Raw genomic sequence first — 21231 nt, 5'->3', positions numbered from 1 at the left:
TTTGTTCCACTGATTTAAGCCAGCATCCTACAACATAATCGTTGGGAATCTCGAATAATTATAGTACTAATCTTTCAGCAACAGAATGCATTTTTCTCCAAAATTTTATCTAATAAAGCATCATAATTATGTTTTGTACAAATATACTTTAGGTAGCTATGAACTGTAATATCATTGATAAAAAACATACTGTATATTTAAAACATTTAGATTTCATTGTAAACTAATAGAAATTGTAATTAGAATAGAAAAATCATTGTAGATGTTAAAATGAATCAAACAAGAGACACGCTACATAAAAATACACTAAAACTTGCTAATAAAAAAGATTAGAAAAAAACTAATAATGTAATTGAAACAACCATTGTACTTCTTTGATTTAATCAAATGAGAAACAATTCAAATAAAAATACAATTACACTTTGGCAAATAAAAATTAGGTACATAGAGTTGATCAAAGAAATCAATTTTAGAGGTAGAACACTGATTGAGAATATAATTATGTATGTATTAGGCCTTAAGCTTAAACTTAATGTAATTTAAAACTTACAAACTAAGAGAAATTATTTCCTTAGACAATAAAACCATATACAATGTGCTAGGCGACCAGATCTTAGATTCAGATCTTATCTTTACTTATTATAGTGTTTACCTGTATTGATTTTCATAGTGAACATGTTTAATACACATATTTGGGAATGTATGTTTGCCTTTTTTAAATATATTCCAATTGCATATTTATGTTGTAGCTATTTTATTTGGTCATAATATAATATAAGATAGACTCATGCACCTTTCAAGACGATAGATTTAACTATTTAGTCTTATTTGAAAGTAGGTAAAGGGTAAGAGTAAAGCAATGCATTGAGCACATTTAGAATTTAAAATGCTGCCAATAAGACATCAGACTGTTGAAATTTTAAAATTGAACAACTGTGGGTACAAATTAAAACAATAATTACAAAAACAAACAATTTGAAACACTCAATTTGTGCAAATAGTAACCAAACTATTGGCAGTATGTGTGAGACACACTAAACTAAAACTAATGTGAACTACCAACTAACAATTTTTTCATTGCATCCACTAAAATAATAACTGGAACATATTACTAAGCAATATTGATCACACTTGGTGTAAACTTATACTAAGACAAGATGCTATATAGCGATAAATCTTAAACAAGAAATAATAGCAGGTGCTGTCAAGTGGCACTGGTCAGCTCTAAACTATTAATTTTGCTGTTCTCAAGGTTATTTTATTTTTCTATCTGTCTGAATATTTGTTACATTATTTTCACATAATTGCTTGTTCTTCTCCATAGGAATCTATAGAATGAGCAAATAGCTTCACTAGAGGACTGACCGATAGACTGACATTTTTAATATTTTGTTTTGATGTTGAAAAGTGCTTTGAAATAAATTATTTTACCTTGACTTTGAATATTAAGGGTCTAATTCAGAATATTTTAAGTTGCTAATAGATTTTTTATGTAAAATACATAAAGTTATCCATCAGTTGGATTACCAGAATGTTAATTAAGATATTAAGCAGCAGGCTCTTAAAATAATAATGCCCAGCTTTAGTTGCCTTTAAAATTATCAATATTGTGTCTTTATAGATTTTTGTGACTTTTCAATCCACATAAGCTGTAAGTTACAATTAAAAATAATCATAATACTTTAAAGTTATAAAATATATATAAGTAAGTGGCTTCTTAAGTTTCTAATCTGTGACAAAAAGTGAGATTATACTCTTAAAATATGATATTTGTTTCCCAAAAAATAATTATTGGGGTGATAAAAGAGGAACTACTAGTATATTTATGCCTATCTACATAACATCGAGATATATTAATTTTTTTTTAATTGGCAACTGTATCTCCAATTCAAAAAGATATTTTTTATGATATTTGCGGGTAGAATGAAGACGAAATTATTTTTAATACTGTCTAAAATAAAAACTGGATACCCTGTGGAAGTATGATAGAGATATTTTCAGAAGATAGTAGATAGATGTAAATCTAAAATAATTGCATTATGTAAATGACTTAAGTATTTTGTTGCAGTCGAACATTTTTAGAACATAGTTACCACACATTGCTGCATAGATTCGGGTAAATTCTAATAGAGACTTGTTTTTTTCATTATGCGCAAAAACTCCTCTTGATTTATTTCTCCATCGCCATCTCTGTCCGCTTCGTCTATCATCTCATGCAGTTCTTCATCTGTCAGGTTTTCACCAAGTTCCTTAGCTACTCTCTTGAGATTCTTAAATGAGATCTTACCTGAAATGTTGAGGCAATACATTTAACATAGAAACCAATATGACTACACAGTTGGATCATCCCGCATGGAGCTACTCTGTGTGATCCACAAATTGTTGTTTCAGGTGTGTAACTTGTATGTTTGTTAACACACAACACAGGAGAAATTACCAGCGCGGAGCAACTATTTTTATAGAGCAAAAAAATGCTTGTTGTTATTTCTAGTTATGACTCATGACATAACATGCCATCAGATATCTTCACATAATCTAACAAACAGAATGATAAAAAATTACTTGACCTGTACAACCATGTTGAAACTTGGATGTCTTATTATCATTTAAATCAGTATTACACAAGTATCTTGGCTTTACAAATGATAACATTTTGTATTTTTTTTCTGAAATAAACTATAAATGGGATTATGTATACACAAACCTGTCTCATCATCATCAAACAGTTTAAATGCTTTCATTATTTCTTCTTTAGTATCTTTTTCTGCCATTTTGACAGTCATCAACTCTTGGAAGTCTTCAAATGATACTTTTCCATCACCTTTATCTATTTCTGCAATCATCTTTTTTATTTCTTCCTTCTTAGGTTCAAAGCCTAGAGCTCGGATAGCTACTTTTAATTCTTTTGTATCTATTTTCCCTGTATTTTCTGTGTCAAAAAGATCAAATGCTTCCTTGATGTCTTTCCTCTGTTCATCTGATAACTCAAACTTAGGCCCTGACTTCTTGCGGACGCCCCCTGTGTTGTTGGCAACTGTTTTCTTCTGAACAGCTACAGCGTTTGCCTGGAATTTCAAAGAGAGTATACGTGTCGGTATTTCGTTAGCATACATTAACTGATATATCCAACACGAAAAAAATAAAACAAGGTGATATTAGTATATGTTACGGTAAATAGAAGTTTCATTATTCTTTATGATATACAAATAAAACAGGGACAAACACAACAAACGGCGTGTGACAATAATAAATCAATATGTACAAACATTCACTTACCATAATTACAATTTATAAAACAATTATATTCCGAGAAGCGTTTCACTTTACCGCCTACAGGAGACGTTTCATAACTATAGCAGTTTACGAGGACCAGAATTAAATTCAATATATCGATCGAACTGCTATTTTTAATTTGAAATCAAATACCAATATTATTGATATGACCTGCCTGTGCCTGTTGTCTTGACAATACACTGACGTTTACTTGTCATCTGTCACTGTTACTTGTCATTGTCAGATTCATGGGGTGTCCATAGATAGAAATAGCTATAAACACCATAGATAAAAATAATCTTCTGTGATGGTTTTCCGTACCAAAATAAAATTCTTCATTACTTATTTTAAGTACACATTTGATCATCCCTGATTCCCTGAAGGGATAGAATATCGCTTACAGGTAATTGAAAATGAAAGCACAGTTTATAAAAAAAACGTCATGTATTGCATTTAAATTTTGATCGAATAAATTTTATTCAAATAACAATGGGTAGGTAATATTTTATAAAAACAAATCATAGAATAAATTAATATTTGATCTTTAGGCGGAACACCACTTTTAGGGTGCCGAGGGCATGGTTCCTATGGATTTCATGAGGTGATAGCAGTGGGGTAGGCGGCTTCTATGTCCTATTTTCTGCAGCGTGGCTGCGGCCTGGGCGAGCATACCGGCGCGTTCACCTGGCGCGGCTAGTACGGCAGCCGGTAAGTGCTTGCATGCCATGTACAGCGCTACTGCGCGTTCGCCGTCTCCACCGCCGCCTTCCGAGGCTCGCTCTGGTAAATGTTTAATCATTCGTCAGTCTTAGGTTTTTAGAGATATCGTTTATATTCATTCCATTTATTATGCTACCATTTATGTTCCACGAAAATGAAGCATGGTGTCGAGATGTAATAGCCAAACAAAAGGTTAACATAACATACACAATCAAAAATGCCTTCATACCTTTTCCACAAATAATAGAAGATCGATTAAGCCTGGGTCTGAGGCTACCGTCAAGCAGTTGCTGAGTACGTCGCGGCGCCGCGCCCGCCATCATACGACACACTGCAGATTGCAGGAACACTCGTGATGTCACCCACTGAAACATTATTATCAAACAATTTAGTTTTGACCAAGCATTGCTAGGGATTTTCTGTCGAAATTCTTATCGGTCTTTAAAAAGACCGAAACACATTCTTTGCTTCACAAACTTAACAAACATAAGCTTAATTGTTATTATTTTTACAAATGTAGTGAACTTTTTCTATACTCCGTCTTAAAAAAAGTATTACTGCAAGTTGAAAAACGATATTTGAAGTAGCGATGTACATATTACGAGCATAGACCATACACCTATGCCCATGTCTTATGCCGTACAAAATTGTCAGAAGATTGATTTAGTAGATATTATTTAGTAGATATTGTTGTGATACTAACCGGCAAATTCTGCGAGATCCGTCTCAAAGAATGCAGATCCCGTTGGAAAGCGCGCAGTTGTGCGTGCGGGGCGCAGAAACCATCAGTTTGTCTTGCGCCTGCCGCCTCCCACACTCCCGCGCGGACTTCTAGCACCCAGTCACAGCATAGCACCTGCATCAACTGCCCACACAACATAGCTTAGTTAATAACTACTTCATTATTATTTATACACAATAAAGTGTGATCTCCTTTTTACATTGATATGAAGGGTTATTAGAAAAACGATACATTTCTGGCAAAGGATTAAACACATTTAGTAGGGAACATATTATTATAAAGCATTTTAAACTGTTCAAAAAGATTTTGTTACCTAATTTATAACTTTTTACATAAAGAACATGAAAGGTACGGAATATTATATGGTATTTCTAATCACCCTGTATCTTACGTTACAAATCGATTGCAGCAGTAGGTTTACATTAAAATATCACAAAAGTTAGAGTTTGTCAGCATACCAACTGTTTTCCATATTTTCAACTTATAGGATTAGGTGCAAATAATACATTATGCACAATATTAATACATATTAACGAAAATTAACAACAGCAACGTTAAAAACGACTGAAAAGGTAACTAACAATAGGTTTTATGTGTCTATAGCTATTTACAGTGTTTAGTTTTAACTGCAAGTGATTGACTCAGCAAGGACAATGTTATTTAAACATAATGACATCACATGCTGCTATTTCAAAATATTTTGAAAATATAATACAACATACTAGAAACACTTCACGATATGTGAAGAGCTAATCTAAGAATTAAGTTTTGGATCAGATACGAACTATCGTTTAATCATACCATGGATAGGAGAACGTGCATGAGATCAATTCCTAACATAGCAACAAATTAAATAAATAATACAACAAATTAATGAATTTCTACACATGCTTTCTAGTAAAACTATTCAACAATGATCAACTACTAACAATAAACCCGCTAAGAATAAACTATCTACTTAAAACTAAATATAAAAGCAATAAAGATAAAAAAATAAACCATGCAAGAACATCTTCGATGCGGCGGATGCAACTAATGCGAGATTTGCTTTGTAGTAATATTGCACAACTCATGTAAACCAGTGCAATGCAACTACAATGCACTCCCGTAATAGTTATTTCTTCAAGCTCCATCTAGTTGCTAATATCATTCAAAGAATACAAAACTGAAATGAGCATAAAAATAACAAGCAAAAAAAGAAAAATAAAATGGTAAAATTTATATTAGAATAATGTGATTGAAATCGTTTTTGATAAGTTTTTGAAACTTACCAACATCAGCTGTGTGGGTTTTCGGCAGCAGTAGTACGCTAGGGAGTCTGCTAGTCTGGTTCCAGCGATGTCGCACACCTGTAATATGAAAATAGATATAATTTAGTTCATGTAATTCTAATAATTAATTAGTTCCAATAAGTTAAATGTACTCATTTGAAAATTGGCGAAAACTGCGTTACTTTTAAAGTAAACCCGAATCGAATAGAACTTAAAACCCTTCACATGTACTTTTTGTATAATAAGACAAGGTTCCGATTACTGAAGCAGGTAAAAAGAGAATATCTATCTAAACGTTGCCACTAAACCGAATGTTAACTATTCAAATCGGATAGCTAACAGCGTTGAGTGCTTTTTGCGACAGATAACAGATTGATCTAGGTATATTATACTAGATCAAAACACATAAAAGACGAGTACAATCTCTCACCGAACATTTTCACCAACGGATAAAATTCACTCACTGGCATAAAATAAACACTGAATGTAAATAAATGGCACACACCTTGAGTATCGTCTCAGCGGTCCTGTCGAACGAGCGTTCATCTCGACACTGAGCGAGGCTCAACAAGCCGCGCCGGCTTTTGTACGCCATATGCAACGCCCTACGAATAATAGTACAATAGCTATATTTTCATCAGCTCGTGTTTATGCTATGAAAGACAATAGTTATTAATACAACAACTATAAACTATACACTTTTGTTTTATAAACACCAGTGCGACTAGAATTTCTAAGTTTTCGCATGTATGACAATCTTCTCATTGTTAATTAGACGGCTGTACAATAATAATTTATTTTAATTTATATATGTTATTGACCCGCATTTTATACATAGACGATAATTATAAGGAGTAATCATTAATTTTGCTGCGTTTATCAGTTGAAAAAGTGTTTTAAACAAAAGTGTAAAATTCATCCCAATTTTGATTTTTAACTAAGGTAAGTTGCATAACAAACTCCACATGAGAATATATTAGTCCTTAATGTACCTAAATACCAAGTATACGTACCCTGGCAAGGGGTCTTCACAGTTAGCAAGTGGTTCAGGCAGCATGTTGAGACGGTCGTCGATCTCCACGGCTTTGCCGGTGTCGGCCAGCAACCAGGTAGCGGCGACACCTACGATGTTCGCCCACCACTCCATCACGGGGTCCCAACAACCTGGTCGGTGAATACCAACTATTTATTTAATTTTATGTGGTAGTTCATTGGTTGATTAAGGGAAAATTGATAAGTTGTATGAAATCTTAATGTCCTTCCAGCAATCTCCAAATCTCTGAATTCTTTAGGTTGTTGATCAGAAGAAAAAGTGATTTGTAATATACCTAATGATATTCTTTGTATGAACCACAAATAGTTGTTCCAATCTGAATGTTATGTGTGTGCTACATTATGTGTTTATTTGGCACCAGAAAAATCCTTATACGGGGCTAAAATTCGCACAGCCACCGAGAGACGGGTAGCAGTATTCCTTAAGTCATGGAGATATATATAAAATACGATTCTCAAGTCACCTGCCAAATCCATAAAGGACAGTGGGCTGATGATGAGAGTGGCAAAGTTGGAAACTAACCTGTATGATGTGGCGCATCAGTGGACACGTCATCAGTGATCAGCTTGATAAGTTCCAGTACATCGCGCGTGTTACTACGCTCGTCAGCACAGAGGAGCATTTGCAGGCTCTTCTGCAGAAGTTCCAGGTGATACGCCTGGAAATAGAGATTTGGTAAGTTCTTATCTACTTTGATATTCTTATAAAGTAAGATCTTGTTGTACTATTCCTTAAGCGTAATAAACTTCCTATAATCAGGTACAGAATAAGTTGTAATGAATTACAAATACTAATTCAGTTTAGAGGAAGCAAACGCTTTACCTATTTATATAACACTTTCTTATTTAATTTTTCAGAAATCCTGTTTCAAGAATCGTTTATATTTTGAAGTTAGCCTAAATCTCTTTTTCTGAGGTTTCGTAAAGGGAATTGTGAGATGAGAAGCTAAACTTAGCACGAACGAGGCGAGTGAGTAGGTATGGAATGTAATATTCTATTATCATTTGCTATAAAAACTATTGTACATTTCGTTCTCACATAGTAGTAATAAGATTAAATTAAGACAAACGTTCAAATCATTTGACTAAAAAAAAGCTTACATCAGAAAAAACCGATTTCCTAGACATTTGTCTTCTAAAATTCAATGCATTTATTAACTATTAACACATACATTATAACTTAACTCTTATCATACCAGTCTTAGCCAGGCATGATAAACATACCTCGATTTATGTAACGATACAATATTATGTCATAATATTGACAGCTCGAAGGGAAACTATGCTTAGGCTGATTCATTTGCATGCAGTGATACAATAAGATTGTTTAATTCATTAACTAATACCATCTGCTAGTGATGTCATTGATACAAGTAAGAGGTTTAGCTTAAACTATTGTAGAAGGTAATGTAAGGTAAGCTATTTTATACCTTAGGAAAGACAGTGTAAGGTTTTTATTTGTGTGGTATCTTTTAAGTGATACCTTTCAAAGATTTGGTCTCCTAATAATGTGTCTACTTACTCCTTTGTAAACTTCAATTGAGAAATTGTTGAAGAGATGATTTGGACGTTAATATCTTATTTGAATCAATATTTCAGAAGTTGTCTGTCCCAACTATAATCGAAACCTCATTCAAAAGTCTAAATGAAATTCATTTAAAAATGTTTTAAGAATTGTTGATCACGAATAACCAGTTATCTCTGTCAGTTTATTGTAATTTCTGCTGAGAAAAATAACCAAAATAATAATAAATAATCTCATACCCTCATAGCATAAGCCAATGGATCAGCAGGATCAGGCAGGCGACAGAAGAGTGCGGCGGCGGGCGGGTTCCGTTCGTAGGTCCAGCGGCGCGTGCGCAGGAAGCGCATCCCGCGCGCGCTGCCCACCCAGCGCAGGCGCACCGGCCACTCCGACAGACCGTCCGTCCAACCACGGCACAGGCTTAAGTAGTAGCTGGGGATTCAAGCAGATACTGATTATTTTACTTGGTTATTTAGTAAGTGCAAATGTGTTACTGGTTCTTTTAATAAAATTGCTTCTGGGGTGGGGTTCCAAATTTCGTCGTGAACGGCGTGGATGGTAAAGAAGAATGCATTTATGAGTAATTTCATATTACAAATAGGTATTTCCCATTATCAACAGTCTCAAGACAAAAAACAACGGGCAATTCCTTTGATCAAAATCATTTTAAAAATGAGTAGACAATCATAAACTAAAACACATTTATACTTACCCGCACAACCAATTGCCGAACTTAGGCATATAGTCCTTGAACACAAGCGCGGCAGTTACGTAAGTATCAGCCAAAAGGTGTCTATTGCCGGTCACTTCAGCCAAGTTAACAGCTTGGAGGGCCAAGAGCACTCGTTCACTCCTACCACTGTGACTTGACAGAATCTCTAGCTGTGCAAGCCTATGGGATACCGTTGATACTTCTGCAGCCCAGTGCTTTGTGGCTCTTCTTGAAGGGCTGTGAAACAAAAAAAAATAAATGTTGAAAGTAAATAATTATATGGACGTTTGGCACAGTGGCAGGGCAACTGGCTGCTGCGCAACGTCTTGCGTGTGTGATTCTACGCGGAACAATTTATTGTGTGATCCATAAATTGTTGTTTCAGGTCTGGATGTAATGTGTATTTAAAATTGTATGTTTGCAAAATGTACCTATGACAGAGGAGAAAAACCTAGTGTGTGTGGCCATGTATTTAAAATATATACCAACGTCTGTAAATTTTATGTGTTTAAGAAAAAAATTGCTATTAGAAAACTTACCTATCACTCCACAAATCACCAGCGCGCCGTGCAAGGAAGGATCCAAAGGGAAGTCTCTGCAATAACTGCCTTAGTACCGCGGCAGTGAGTGCAGAGTACTTCGCCTGACCCTGTCCACCCGCTTGTACGCTCTTCCCACAAACCGCTAAACTTCGATGTAGTTCCAACCGAGCGTTTTCCAAGTCACCCTGTAAATTATAAAATTCATGAATAAGTTGTTGGTTAAAGTCGTAGTATTGCTTATTACAGGCAATCCCACACTGCGTGCATCATTGAGAAATTCGAAAATCTTTCAATCAAATAACGACTTTAAGTAATATTGTTTTAAAGTGTAATCTGTATACCCTGGTAAACCAATCAATCAGTGAAGAGACAGTACAAAACTGCACTAGTTAGGTTCATATAAATTATGTGTAATGTATACTCACTTTTTTCACAAAGTTGTCAGCTTGCCGTTTGTGTTTGTAGAACAGACCAGCTTCCTTAGATTGCGACTTTGGTACGGAATCTCCATACACTAGCAACTTTATCAGACAGCCTCCCAGTATGAAAAAGTTGATTAGATATATGAAGAAAGTACTGAATAACCATGTTCCCCACGAAATTCCTGTAGAACCTAGAATGAGAACATTATAATTAAATTAAAATATTTTTTTAGGGGAAAATCATCTAATGTATTCTCCCAACTTGGGCGAGCATTTAAATCTATATCACAATACTGTAAAATTTTAATTTTACTAAATACTAACTAATTTATGATCAGTGAGTAAATAGAATATCAATTTTCTATTTGCCATTTCTAATAAGAAATAAGCAAATATAATAATATAAATATAAAGTTTGGTGGTTGTTTCTTATTATTATTTCCTTTGCTATTAGAAAAATAACCCAGATTATATAATAAAATACTGAAACTAAATGTATGAATAAAACTTTAAATAATCTTACCAAAGTCATCATCAGCCAATATTTTTCTTTGATCCACTCTTGCAGAGAAGTCTGTGACTGTAGACTCCAGCATATAACTTCCAAAGAAGGTGCTGAAGGGGTTAAATGCTATCAAACCGACCATGAAAGCACATAATGCTAACCGTGAATGATCACCCATACCCATGACAATCTTAGAATTCGAGTACTTATCTTCAACCTGGAAATACACACATTACACACAAAATTAATTTTATTTTAATATCTATCTTTATTTTAATCAAGTGTCAGGTAGTACACATTATTATGCATAATTATTTGTAATTTTCTGTGTGTCATCATAGAAGTCTAAAGTTTTTTTTAGACTTCTAAGACTAAGACTTTATTTGAAAAGACATTCTGATTTTCAGGTAAGTATATGTACTGCTATAATTCTATGTCTCTATTTGTACTCTATAAACAAATATGTAATTGGCAAATCTCATTAAAAATCATAAGAAATTACTGTTATGTCTAATAAACAATGACTCAGAGTAATAAAACTAATGGATCTTAATCCTCTTGAGCATGATACCTAAGTTTCTTTAATTTATTTATAAAATCATTATAACAGATATAGTTAGTTAATATGACAATACTGACCTTGCATTCAGGTGACGAAGGTGAATCACTGTCAAATCCATGCGGTGAGCTGGATGGTGATGAGATGTCACTGTGCGGAGGTGTGTATGTCACATCAAACATTGGCTCCTTCACTCCAGACTTCTGGAATGCCTGCTTCAGAGCCTGATTCTCTTGTTTTAAACGAGTATTCTGGTTCTGTAGGTACTTAATGTATTCTATTGTTTTCCTTAAAATAGCTGATTTGTTCAACTGGAATTTGAAAGAAGGTCATAAGAAAAAAAGTCAGTAATTGCAATTATAATTATATTCCAATGAGATCTTAGTAGTTTAAATAAATACTAGTAAAATGTTTTCATTTTAGAGCTTAAAGTAAAATTCTTAAAACATTCCTAGATAGACAATCTAGAATATTCTAGATAGATTCTTATTAGAAAAAGTAATCAATTTTAAAAGATTCTAAATGGAATAAAGGTTCATTAACCTGTTTATTTAATACTATCACTCAACTTTGTTTATCACTATTTGTAAAGCCATGATGAAAGTATAACAGTTATTGCATCATACTCTTAAAAAGCTGATGCAACATATTAGTATTAGTAAACAAATTATACATACTTTTGCTTCCTCTCCAACAAGCATATTCTTAAGTTCTACTATTCTATCATTAATACTAGTTCTGTACCGCCTCTCTATAGCATTGTGCGCACTACGTTTCACTTCTTTAACCTTCGGCACTCCCATATTCGGAGCCTGACTTAGAGTAATCTTTTCACCGTCTAGAACAACTGGTATTCCCGTTAAAAGTGTTGGGCCATTATTACTGGTGAAAAACTGTAAGGGACGGTTTTCTGTATTTGTTTTAGCATTTGTGATGATGCCTTGTGTGGTTCCTGGAAAATATGCAATGATTTATTAGTCAAATGTCAAAGAATATTTACTATACTTTTAGTTTTAAAAATGGTATGCCATACATTTCTTACATAGAGATAACATTTCTATAAATTATTGTTAGGTACATTGAGACCTACTATGTTAAGTATGCTGATATGGATTTTGTAATCAATAACAAAGTTTTTAAATGATAAGGATCATAAAAGACATTACCTTGTACAGGTGCACTGGTGTACATGAAAGTTTGTGTCTCTGGGCTAATGATATTAGATTGCAACACAACAGGAGAAAAACTTGCATCAGATGTTTTTAGAATAAGCGGTGTCACTCCTTTGGTATTGTTCTGTATCAGCAAAGGTTGGTTTGCAGGCTTCGTTTTAGCTGGCTGGGTTATTTGTGTAGTTCCAGTATCCATATGCATTAAGGGTTGCCGGCCGTCTGGGATCTGTTGCACATTTGGCGCCAAATTCACATAAACAGGACTCTGAACTACCTGCTGCACAATCATGGGGGCTTGTGCAGGCACTCTCCGGCGCCCATGCTGCGTGACATCAGGCAGCGGCGCACCATCATTAACAGGCAAATTATAAACGTCTTCTCTTGGACTCACAGCTTGTACAGGACTACTTTTAGGCTGCGGAGTGCTTATTGAGTGTGCCTTGGCTCTGTGTGCATACTGTGACACCACAGGATTTCCAATATAATTGAAGCATGGTGACAACTGGGGTTGTGATGGTACTTCGGACTTAATTTTAGTGTCAACACTTAGAAGCGGGTGATCATCAACACGAGACAACTCATCTTCAAGGGTCTTCATAAAATCACCGTCGCATCCACTGAGGAAATCTGTAATTATTCAATAGTTGCGTGTATTACTCATACTTAATACGACGTAACACTTGCAAGTAGTAAACACGACTTACCTTCTATTTCAGCGATGTCATTGATGTTAAACACATCCGAATTCATAAATGAGCCTTCCGGCCCCATTCCGAAATCCATTTTAATCACTTAAATCATTTAAAAACGTATTTTTCTATCTTCACAATAAAATAAACATGTTTACGTTTTTTGGCAGTTTTGATAGATAGCTCACATTTGACTGAATTTGACATAATTCGCATGATTCCATTCAACCAATCAAATGAAAGAAAATAGGTGGTGTGATACGACGTCATTTTCTTGTTAAGTTGCGTTCAAAAACTATTAACTTATTAGAATCTTATTAGAAGAGTGATTGAATGAAACTTTTCTTAATAGAACTTAACAAATGTAGGAAGTGCTCCTCATATTAATGTTAAAACTTATTTGAATAATTTAGATGCGTGATAATGTAGATCATTATGCAAATACATTAAACAAAATCTATTATTGCATGCCCTACCCTAGTGAAAGACTTTATTATGAGTACCTATTTTTTTTATGTAAAGTAAAATAAATATTATTATAATTAATTCTTCATTAAATAATGGTTTAACAAGTGCTCATTTTAGTTAATATTATAAATAAATCCTTGTACCACATACCAATGACCAGACCACCACAATAACCAATCCATAAAGATTTGGAATAGTAATAATATTTAGCGTATTTTTCACGCATTGATATCAATTACAGGTATGAATTTATAACAATTTGTGAGTATTCAAAACTAATGTAAAACAATTTTTTATTTCTCTTGTCTTTCTTAACTTTTAGTGTTGCCCACTTCCATAAACAGTGCAACCGAAATACGCTCTATGGTTATTATTTTCCCAGTCCGAGTAAAACCTCTAACAATATCTCGTTGGTAATATCACTACCCCTCACTAGATGGCGCTGTACAAAACATTTATTTTTATCCAAGCTAGATGGCGCAGCAGTGTTAATCCGTACAAGCCATATTATATATTTGTTTCATTTAATGTTTTGAGATTTTTTACTCATATTAATATTTTGTTATGTACTAATTTCAGACTTATTATTTTAGTTATAAGTTTCAGCGGTATTCATGTTACCACCACCCACTACTGCCATCTAGTGTTGAAAGAGATATATGTAAAACCGTAGCAGTCGTAGATCGTAGCAATAAGGGTAGCAAAAAAGGACTTGGATTTTTTAACTAGATTACTTTTTGTTTACTAGTTCTTAGGTTTTTATCCGTGGATAGTGGTCTTAATTATATTTTGCAACAAGGGAAATGAAATAATCATTCTTAATTGATATTAAACGTTTAATTTATATTTATAACATTATATTATCTGTAAATATAGAGTTCTTACTATAATAATATGTAGTTACGAGATAAACAAACTCGATCTATTATAACTTAAGTGTATAGATACAGTAGAACTACACATTAAAGTACGTAGGTACAATATTTTCAAAACTCAACTTAATTTATGAGCTATAGTAGTGCAATAACATCATACGTATTGACTTATATTTATGTAGGCACAAAAATGGATATATAATAATTACAATTTAACATTTAATTAACAAAAATGTGAGGTATTTAATTCTTAAGGCGATTAGATGTACGATGTTCGGCACCGGAGGGCGCCGAACATGATTCCTAATGCCTTAAAAGTGGTGAGAAACCACAGAACACAAGAGTGCCTAAGGTACACCTACTGGAATGTCCTAACATAGATAATGTTTAAATTACAACAAACAAAGGCACAAAATAGTGAGACCTACCGAAGTGTAGCTTCTACACACACAATCCGTGATTTAAATTAATTAATTATTTAGATAATATTTGCATACACATTAAGGTAGATACGTTCGTAGATATCTATGGCATTTTCAAACTAGACTAAAGTAACAAATCAGTCTTCCAATCAATTATTACCAAATAATAAGTAATGTGTTCATTAACTTAAGAATTACATAAAATTATATGGTTACTCTTAGGATTTCAATATACATTGACACTTAGAAATCATGTACATATTAAAAGATGTGATAATTATATAAAGCAGGTCGATAAATGAAGTTAAAATTGAAAATGTGCAGCTTTGTACACTAGATAATTTGAGAATACAAGAAACAAGAACAACGAGTCTTAAGATGAAATCACACGGTATCTAAGTAATTACACTCGTAGATCATAATAATTATATGAAAAATAAACTAGACATTTACGTATAACAGCGCATTGCAACGATTTTACTATTTACCACAAACCTAATAATAACATTGAGCATTCTTAACTAAGTGTTGATGCAATATCTTAACGCTAATATGAACCACCGTGCTTGTGCAAACATTTTATATTGAAGATATAGTGAGCACAACTAGATATTTAACAACGAACATTTATGGCAATCGACGAACAAATCAATAAATTAATCTAACCCGTAACGTAAGGAAACTATAAGTAATCTTGGTAGTATAGTGGTCAGTTTGAAGTAACGTCGCTATCCGCGGTGACGTGAGTGCGTCGCATGCAAGGTTTCTTCGGTATCGTTAAGTTAGGATGTATATACTATGTCATTCACTATTTCACGTATTAGTATGGCATGCTGCGACGCGGTGGACTAGAGTAGCTGTGGCTAGCGTGAGGTAGTAGCGGCATTTCAGTCTATAAACATCACAGTCGCGGACAACAAATTGCACAATAATATGTCTAGGCGGAACCGCCCAGGACGCGGCGGCATGGCCGGCGCAGCCTAAGTGTGAAGTTACCAGTTCAACTAATAAAATATTAAATACTAGTTAAAGCTAACTTATTCCGCTATTTATTAACAAAGACATAAATGTTATAAAACAAAAAACTAGAGAAGAAATAAACAAAAATAAAATCACAAAAGGTGTCGTCCAGCAACAAACGGAAATTTGATTTCGTTTTCAAGCTTCAACGACACTTTGAAATAAATAGAGAAGAAGAAGAAAATAGGGAGAAGAAGAGTGGCCGCGGGGCCCATTGCAATCACCCGGCCGGAGCGCCCGGTCATCGGCGGCGTGCGCGCGCGGCACGGCCTACCAGTTAGCCTACATAAGTGTCTTACTTCTAACTTTGTACGACTAATTCAGTCTTTTGAATGTACATTCCACGTTGTCGTTTGTTCAATCTCTTTCGCTTCCACAATCTAATGCAAAATTACGCGGCGGAACAATAACACCAGGCGGCTGGTCTATATCGCGACGACGAGGTACAGATAAATCTTCAACATGATCATCGTCCTGAGCAGGCGAGCGTGGCGAGTGTGGAGGTGACCGAGGGGGCGTGCGGGGTGCTAGGGCAGCATGTGCGGCTGCAGCTAGTGCCATCGCGTGTAGAGCTTCCCGCCCTCCGTCTCTAGCCCCTTCTAACGCTTGTTGCAGAAAAGAGGGATCTATCAGAGGCGTCGATGGGTTGCCATCATCACCTCCGCCTCCTGCTCCAGTTAAACCATACGGGAATGCTGCTCCATTAGATTCTCTTTTGACTCCCCGACTCATGGGGCGACTGGTTGTTATGCCAAGCTTTTTCACTTTGTCGTACAATGTACGCGAGGGCACGCCATATTTGCGTGATGCCTGCAGTGCACTCATCCCGTTTCGCACACATTCAATTGCTGATAAAATATCCGATCTTGTATATTGTTTATATCGTTTCCATTCGGGTTTCTGTTGAGGTGGAACGTACGGGGCTAGCCCAGCTCTCACGTCTGGTTGGAAATTAGTTGGTGGTGGTGATGGGTGGAACGTGCGTTGGCTTTCATCTTCAAAGGATCTTTCAGTGTATGGAGAGTGAGCATCTTCTGACCGGTCTGATCTGTTGTAATGAGGAGATGAAGCACGCGAGGATAGTCTACGAGGGCGGTAGTCAAAACCGCGGTGAGGACTCGAAGCGCGTTCAGATTCATGTGCCGAACCATTGGAGTGCAGGCGAGGTGGTGCGTGTTGACTAACAGGATGGCAAACGAGTGACATTGGCTGCGATGAATCTACCGGAGAGGTTTGAGCGAGAACATTTCTTAAGATTGGAGTGTCACGTGTGGCTAGCATACTAGATAGTTTCTTACGTTTGAGAGGATTCATATCAGCAGAGTCGTAGGCAGCAGAAAGGACGGGTGCGGCGGGTGGTGGTGGCCAGCGCGAGGGAGGCGCGGGTGCGGGCGGAGATACACTGGAGGGCGCAGCGGGCACCACGCGCGGCGGGGACGCGGCTGGAGTGCGCTCCGTGCTGCCGGGCCGCCGTCGTAGTTCCGTCATGTCGAAGAGACCCTTTACTTCCAGCTGTTCAGCGACTTTCATAATGTGTGGGATATGAGTTTGCGCCACGTTTACCTCTCCCGTGTACATGTATTCAAGGAGCGCACGCATCTCGTAATCTTTAACTCCAGGGAAAAGGATGCTGCAGTGGTCCATCGGAACATCAGCTAGTATGGACTGAAAGTACGGAGAGTTAGCAGCCAGAACGACTCGGTGGGCCTTGAAGGTGACCTGGTCGTCGACCACTAGTGTGCAGTCCACATACGTCTCTCCTTTGATGAGAGCTTCTAGGATTTCGACCAAGTTGGTCTTGTGGTGATTCCATTTCAAACAAAACGTTTGCGGTCCTTCGACGCTCCCCATTTTTCTTAGTTGGGATTCTGAAAACGAAAGAAAAATAATTTAGATAAGAATAATATATAATAAGGCATACAATATGTATTAATAATATTATAATAACATTGCATATTTAAAGTAAATCCGCCCCTAACACCCAAGCCACTGACCGTATATTCTTAATCACCAATATTTTTTTATAATAATACAAGAACACTATAAGATGAATAAGTTTAAGAAACAACTAAATAAGTTTTGTATTTAATTTTCAAGAATTAACATTTAAAAGTTGTAAAGAAGTAATTCACAGGTTAATAAATTTGTGAACAATAAAGAAAGTACAGGTTCCTAGTATTTGCAAATTTTAATTTAATTTCACGTCACATAATAATCACAAAATAAATTGACATCGCACTAAATAAACTTAAAAACTTTTTTAAACTTCATAATTAAATATATACCTGGCAAAATATCGTCATTAGTTGAACCGGGATACATTTTGGAAAAATATTCCAAGTCACGCACAACTCGATCGAAAGTTATAGTCCTTGCGTACACAAAGTTGGTGCAACCTGTGCACGATGCGCATCGCTGTGCGACTGGCACTGACTGACGACGTACACCGCGGCTCAGCGCGACTACTCGACTGCACCGCCCTTCCCCATTTACATATTACGCTCTATAGCCCTTCCACACTGCCAAATTGACTTTTTACCTTTTATTCGGCAGGTAAAATCGAAGTTAGGGGACCGATGAAAGCAGTAACGCCGGATTCCCTCCTGTTGTGTTCCCCATAAATTTGCACCACACCGGTTCACGCATTTTCGTCTTTATTTTCCAAACAATTATGTATAATATTCCGTAGCAAAATATTGATGCTTACTATATTTATAAAAACTATGAATACGAAACAGGTCCTCGATATCAGCCGGCTACGAATTCGTAGCAATAACACATCTACGAAAGTAAAATTAAAAACAATAAATGCAAACTTACCGCAAAAGAAAATGAATCCAGCTTCTACACGTCAACAATGTTGTTGTAATAAATTTTTGAAACAGGAAAACTCATGTGAAAATTGTCAGCACTTGCACTTATCCAAAGTTCGTAGCACGTTCGGGGTAGTTTCGCGCGAGTGGAGAAGTGTCGAGTACGCCCTGCGTGTGGGGGCGGCGTGCTCTTGCGAGCGTCTGGCAGTGACTGTGTTGGTGGAAGGCGGCCGGTCGCGGCCTGCGTTCGCCTCCTCCCCGCGCCTCGTGTGCGCTTTTTACGCACGCAGCGCAGCGTGCCGGAGTGCAGTGCAATTGCGTGCGGGCGAGAGGGCGCGGGCGCGGGGCCGGCGCGCCCGACGAATTGCAGCGCGCTGAGGAGGGCTTTCGACGCTGTGTGCGTGAGTGCGCACGCGCATCTATACAGCAATTGTCGTAGTGTGCGCCGCGAACGCTGCTTGCTCGCCGTCAACACGATAAAATAAAGCCGAAATCAGCTTATAAAAAATTAATGCCGCGCCTCACTGCTTCTTTGTATGTTAACGTTGAACTTCGCGTTCTGCTTTCGGAATTAAAAAACATCAATGGTCTTTAAGCGCCCATTGTGTAGATATTCTAATGAACATGCAGTTGTTTTCTTTACCTATAGGTGATTTATGCAGATATATTCATTTGATACATCGCGATCGTTACTTAGCTAATTTGGTTATTAAATTTCATTAAAAATTACAGGAGCCCTGTAATATTTTTGGTAGAGATAAGTCTGTTTCGTAAATAAGAAAATGCATAGCTACCTAGAAAAAGGACTGATAGGTTAAATAGTTTCATAAACAAAAAAATATACATGTAGAATGTAGACATCCAAGCACTCACAATAAGAGAACCCTTCTCTAAAGAAAGTCGCTGAAACCGCTGATGTAACTAATCAACCAACAATTCGACGCGCAATGATTAAAATTTCGATACAAACATGACCGTCCTAAAATTCCCAAAAGTGAGTGAACAACGCTACCAAACGGGGTCATTGACACATTGCTCGCGTAGGGAACGCTAAAATAGCGCGAAATGCACTCAAAAATAGACCAAGCTGTGTGTGCAATATTTTTTGTTAAGCGAGGCTTGTCTTCCGCCAAACTTGGGGGACGCATCTTCGAAAATACGTCATTCTTATTATTTTAAGACGCGTTTAGACGCAAGAAACTAATATTTACTTTAACATTCAAGCATAAAATTCATTGTTGTCTATCTAGAGACGAAAGAACTGACGTAAATAGATTAAAATTTCCAATGTATTGACTATATGCAAAAGTTTAGATAATTTTCACCCTAATACCGACCGAAATAACGCTTTATAAAGAATAACAAGCAATAATAAATGATACAGCCGATGTATGAAAGCTAAATTCACAACACATTAACGAAATAAAACGTCAATCTTCATGATCGGGGTTAAACATCCCATAATCAAGATGATACGGGATGCGAGACCATCCTTGGTAATACAATGAAAATAATATAGAATAGGGTATGACGGATAAATTAATGGCATTTATAGAAAGGGGGGAAACACTATGCAATTATTTATATGGTTACAAATAGTAGAAATAATATTTTAAAGAGTGTATACCAAGGCAAGCATTGTCTTAGCTTTTAACACGGTCTAATGAATCGTAGAGATTACATTGCAATAGTTCTTTAACAAAAAACACGATTTTTTAAACTCACTATTAAATAGCCATACTGTAGAGATACTTTTATATTAAGTATACTTACGTTCTTCAAACATCGATATACGCCAATATTATTTCGCCGAATCTATCACGGATTTTGTTCTCAAACTTTCTCACGATTCACGAATCTATGCAAAACCCGAATTCCAATAGTTAAACAATGGGTGTGAATGTCAGAGCAATTCTTTCGTATCAATAGTGAAGTGTGGAGTGCACTTGAAGCCTTTCAACTGCCATTTGCATATCGATATCGACCTCGACTCTAAGCACCAATTCTATTATTAATTCGATTACCTACGTAAGCGAATGTGGGAATGTTTTGTAGGCTATTAAATGTCAATAAAGTTTGTATAGGTTTGTAATAACTTTCTTTCTAAGCTACTGTAAGTAGTACTACTGTAGCCTGCTACTCCAAAACGAATGCCAGAAAGTACTTTTAATTTTAGTCTTGCCAATAGCAAATTCGTATGGTCCGGAAATAAAAATTAGCAACATATTTCATAACAAATTTGCAGACAATGGTATGCAACGATTAAATTAACAAAAAAGAACAACAGAACAGCGGTCAACCACACGACCGTTAAAATTTCACGATAATTTGGCTATTGCTCCGGAAACACGAATGCAAATGTGCTATTGTCAATACTTACAGTTATAACCTTTGATACGAATGTCGGCGTCGATAATTAGTTTAGCGATTCGCGGAAGATGTCTCATA

At 35.9% G+C, this 21231-nt stretch overlaps 3 protein-coding genes across 5 annotated transcripts; all 3 read right to left on the bottom strand.

The window, feature by feature from the left end:
• Window positions 1–364: 364 nt before the first annotated feature.
• LOC118263913 (uncharacterized) lies at window positions 365–3494 on the bottom strand. Its single transcript, XM_035576150.2, has 3 exons — window positions 3277–3494; window positions 2705–3065; window positions 365–2287 (listed from the first exon to the last, which is right to left on the bottom strand). The coding sequence occupies exons 1-3, from the start codon at window positions 3277–3279 to the stop codon at window positions 2124–2126; spliced, it is 528 nt and encodes a 175-aa protein (XP_035432043.1). The 5' UTR covers window positions 3280–3494; the 3' UTR covers window positions 365–2123.
• Window positions 3495–3698: 204 nt separating this feature from the next.
• LOC118263910 (sterol regulatory element-binding protein 1) lies at window positions 3699–13427 on the bottom strand. Of its 2 annotated transcripts, none has more exons than XM_035576145.2 (16): window positions 13201–13427; window positions 12491–13123; window positions 12002–12276; window positions 11405–11635; window positions 10784–10982; window positions 10264–10451; window positions 9836–10023; window positions 9297–9533; window positions 8824–9016; window positions 7583–7718; window positions 7020–7170; window positions 6512–6611; window positions 6007–6084; window positions 4697–4858; window positions 4223–4358; window positions 3699–4053 (listed from the first exon to the last, which is right to left on the bottom strand). In XM_035576145.2, the coding sequence occupies exons 1-16, from the start codon at window positions 13277–13279 to the stop codon at window positions 3836–3838; spliced, it is 3204 nt and encodes a 1067-aa protein (XP_035432038.2). In that variant the 5' UTR covers window positions 13280–13427; the 3' UTR covers window positions 3699–3835. The 2 variants fall into 2 exon arrangements, with proteins under 2 accessions (XP_035432038.2, XP_050561614.1); XM_050705657.1 differs by having other exon boundaries at window positions 7020–7188; window positions 13201–13407.
• A 1041-nt stretch (window positions 13428–14468) lies between these two features.
• On the bottom strand, window positions 14469–19532 carry LOC118263911 (translation initiation factor IF-2). 2 transcript variants are annotated; one of them, XM_035576147.2, is made up of 2 exons: window positions 18791–19532; window positions 14469–17838 (listed from the first exon to the last, which is right to left on the bottom strand). In XM_035576147.2, exon 2 carries the CDS (start codon window positions 17819–17821, stop codon window positions 16328–16330), a length of 1494 nt encoding a protein of 497 aa, XP_035432040.1. In that variant the 5' UTR covers window positions 17822–17838; window positions 18791–19532; the 3' UTR covers window positions 14469–16327. The 2 variants fall into 2 exon arrangements, with proteins under 2 accessions (XP_035432040.1, XP_035432039.1); XM_035576146.2 differs by lacking the exon at window positions 18791–19532 and adding an exon at window positions 18256–18637.
• Window positions 19533–21231: the final 1699 nt, after the last annotated feature.

This window comes from Spodoptera frugiperda, chromosome 27, assembly GCF_023101765.2.
Source record: "Spodoptera frugiperda isolate SF20-4 chromosome 27, AGI-APGP_CSIRO_Sfru_2.0, whole genome shotgun sequence".
In the NCBI taxonomy this organism is placed as follows: domain Eukaryota; kingdom Metazoa; phylum Arthropoda; class Insecta; order Lepidoptera; family Noctuidae; genus Spodoptera; species Spodoptera frugiperda.
Note: the sequence above shows the minus strand (reverse complement) of the source record. Positions and strands in the feature narration are given on the sequence as shown.

What these genes read in the sequence shown, in the direction of transcription:
- LOC118263913 (XM_035576150.2), bottom strand. An exon ending in GTTTGATGATGATGAGACAG is followed by an intron (nt 2,288 to 2,704) that starts GTTTGTGTATAC and finishes TCAACATTTCAG; the next exon opens with GTAAGATCTCATTTAAGAAT.
- LOC118263910 (XM_050705657.1), bottom strand. Translation starts at nt 13,279, where the DNA reads ATGGATTTCGGAATGGGGCCGGAAGGCTCATTTATGAATTCGGATGTG. An exon ending in CACCAGTGCACCTGTACAAG is followed by an intron (nt 12,277 to 12,490) that starts GTAATGTCTTTT and finishes CATATTTTCCAG; the next exon opens with GAACCACACAAGGCATCATC. An exon ending in GGTGATTTGTGGAGTGATAG is followed by an intron (nt 9,534 to 9,835) that starts GTAAGTTTTCTA and finishes TTTGTTTCACAG; the next exon opens with CCCTTCAAGAAGAGCCACAA.
- LOC118263911 (XM_035576146.2), bottom strand. Translation starts at nt 18,292, where the DNA reads ATGTATCCCGGTTCAACTAATGACGATATTTTGCCAG. An exon ending in TAATGACGATATTTTGCCAG is followed by an intron (nt 17,839 to 18,255) that starts GTATATATTTAA and finishes TTTCGTTTTCAG; the next exon opens with AATCCCAACTAAGAAAAATG.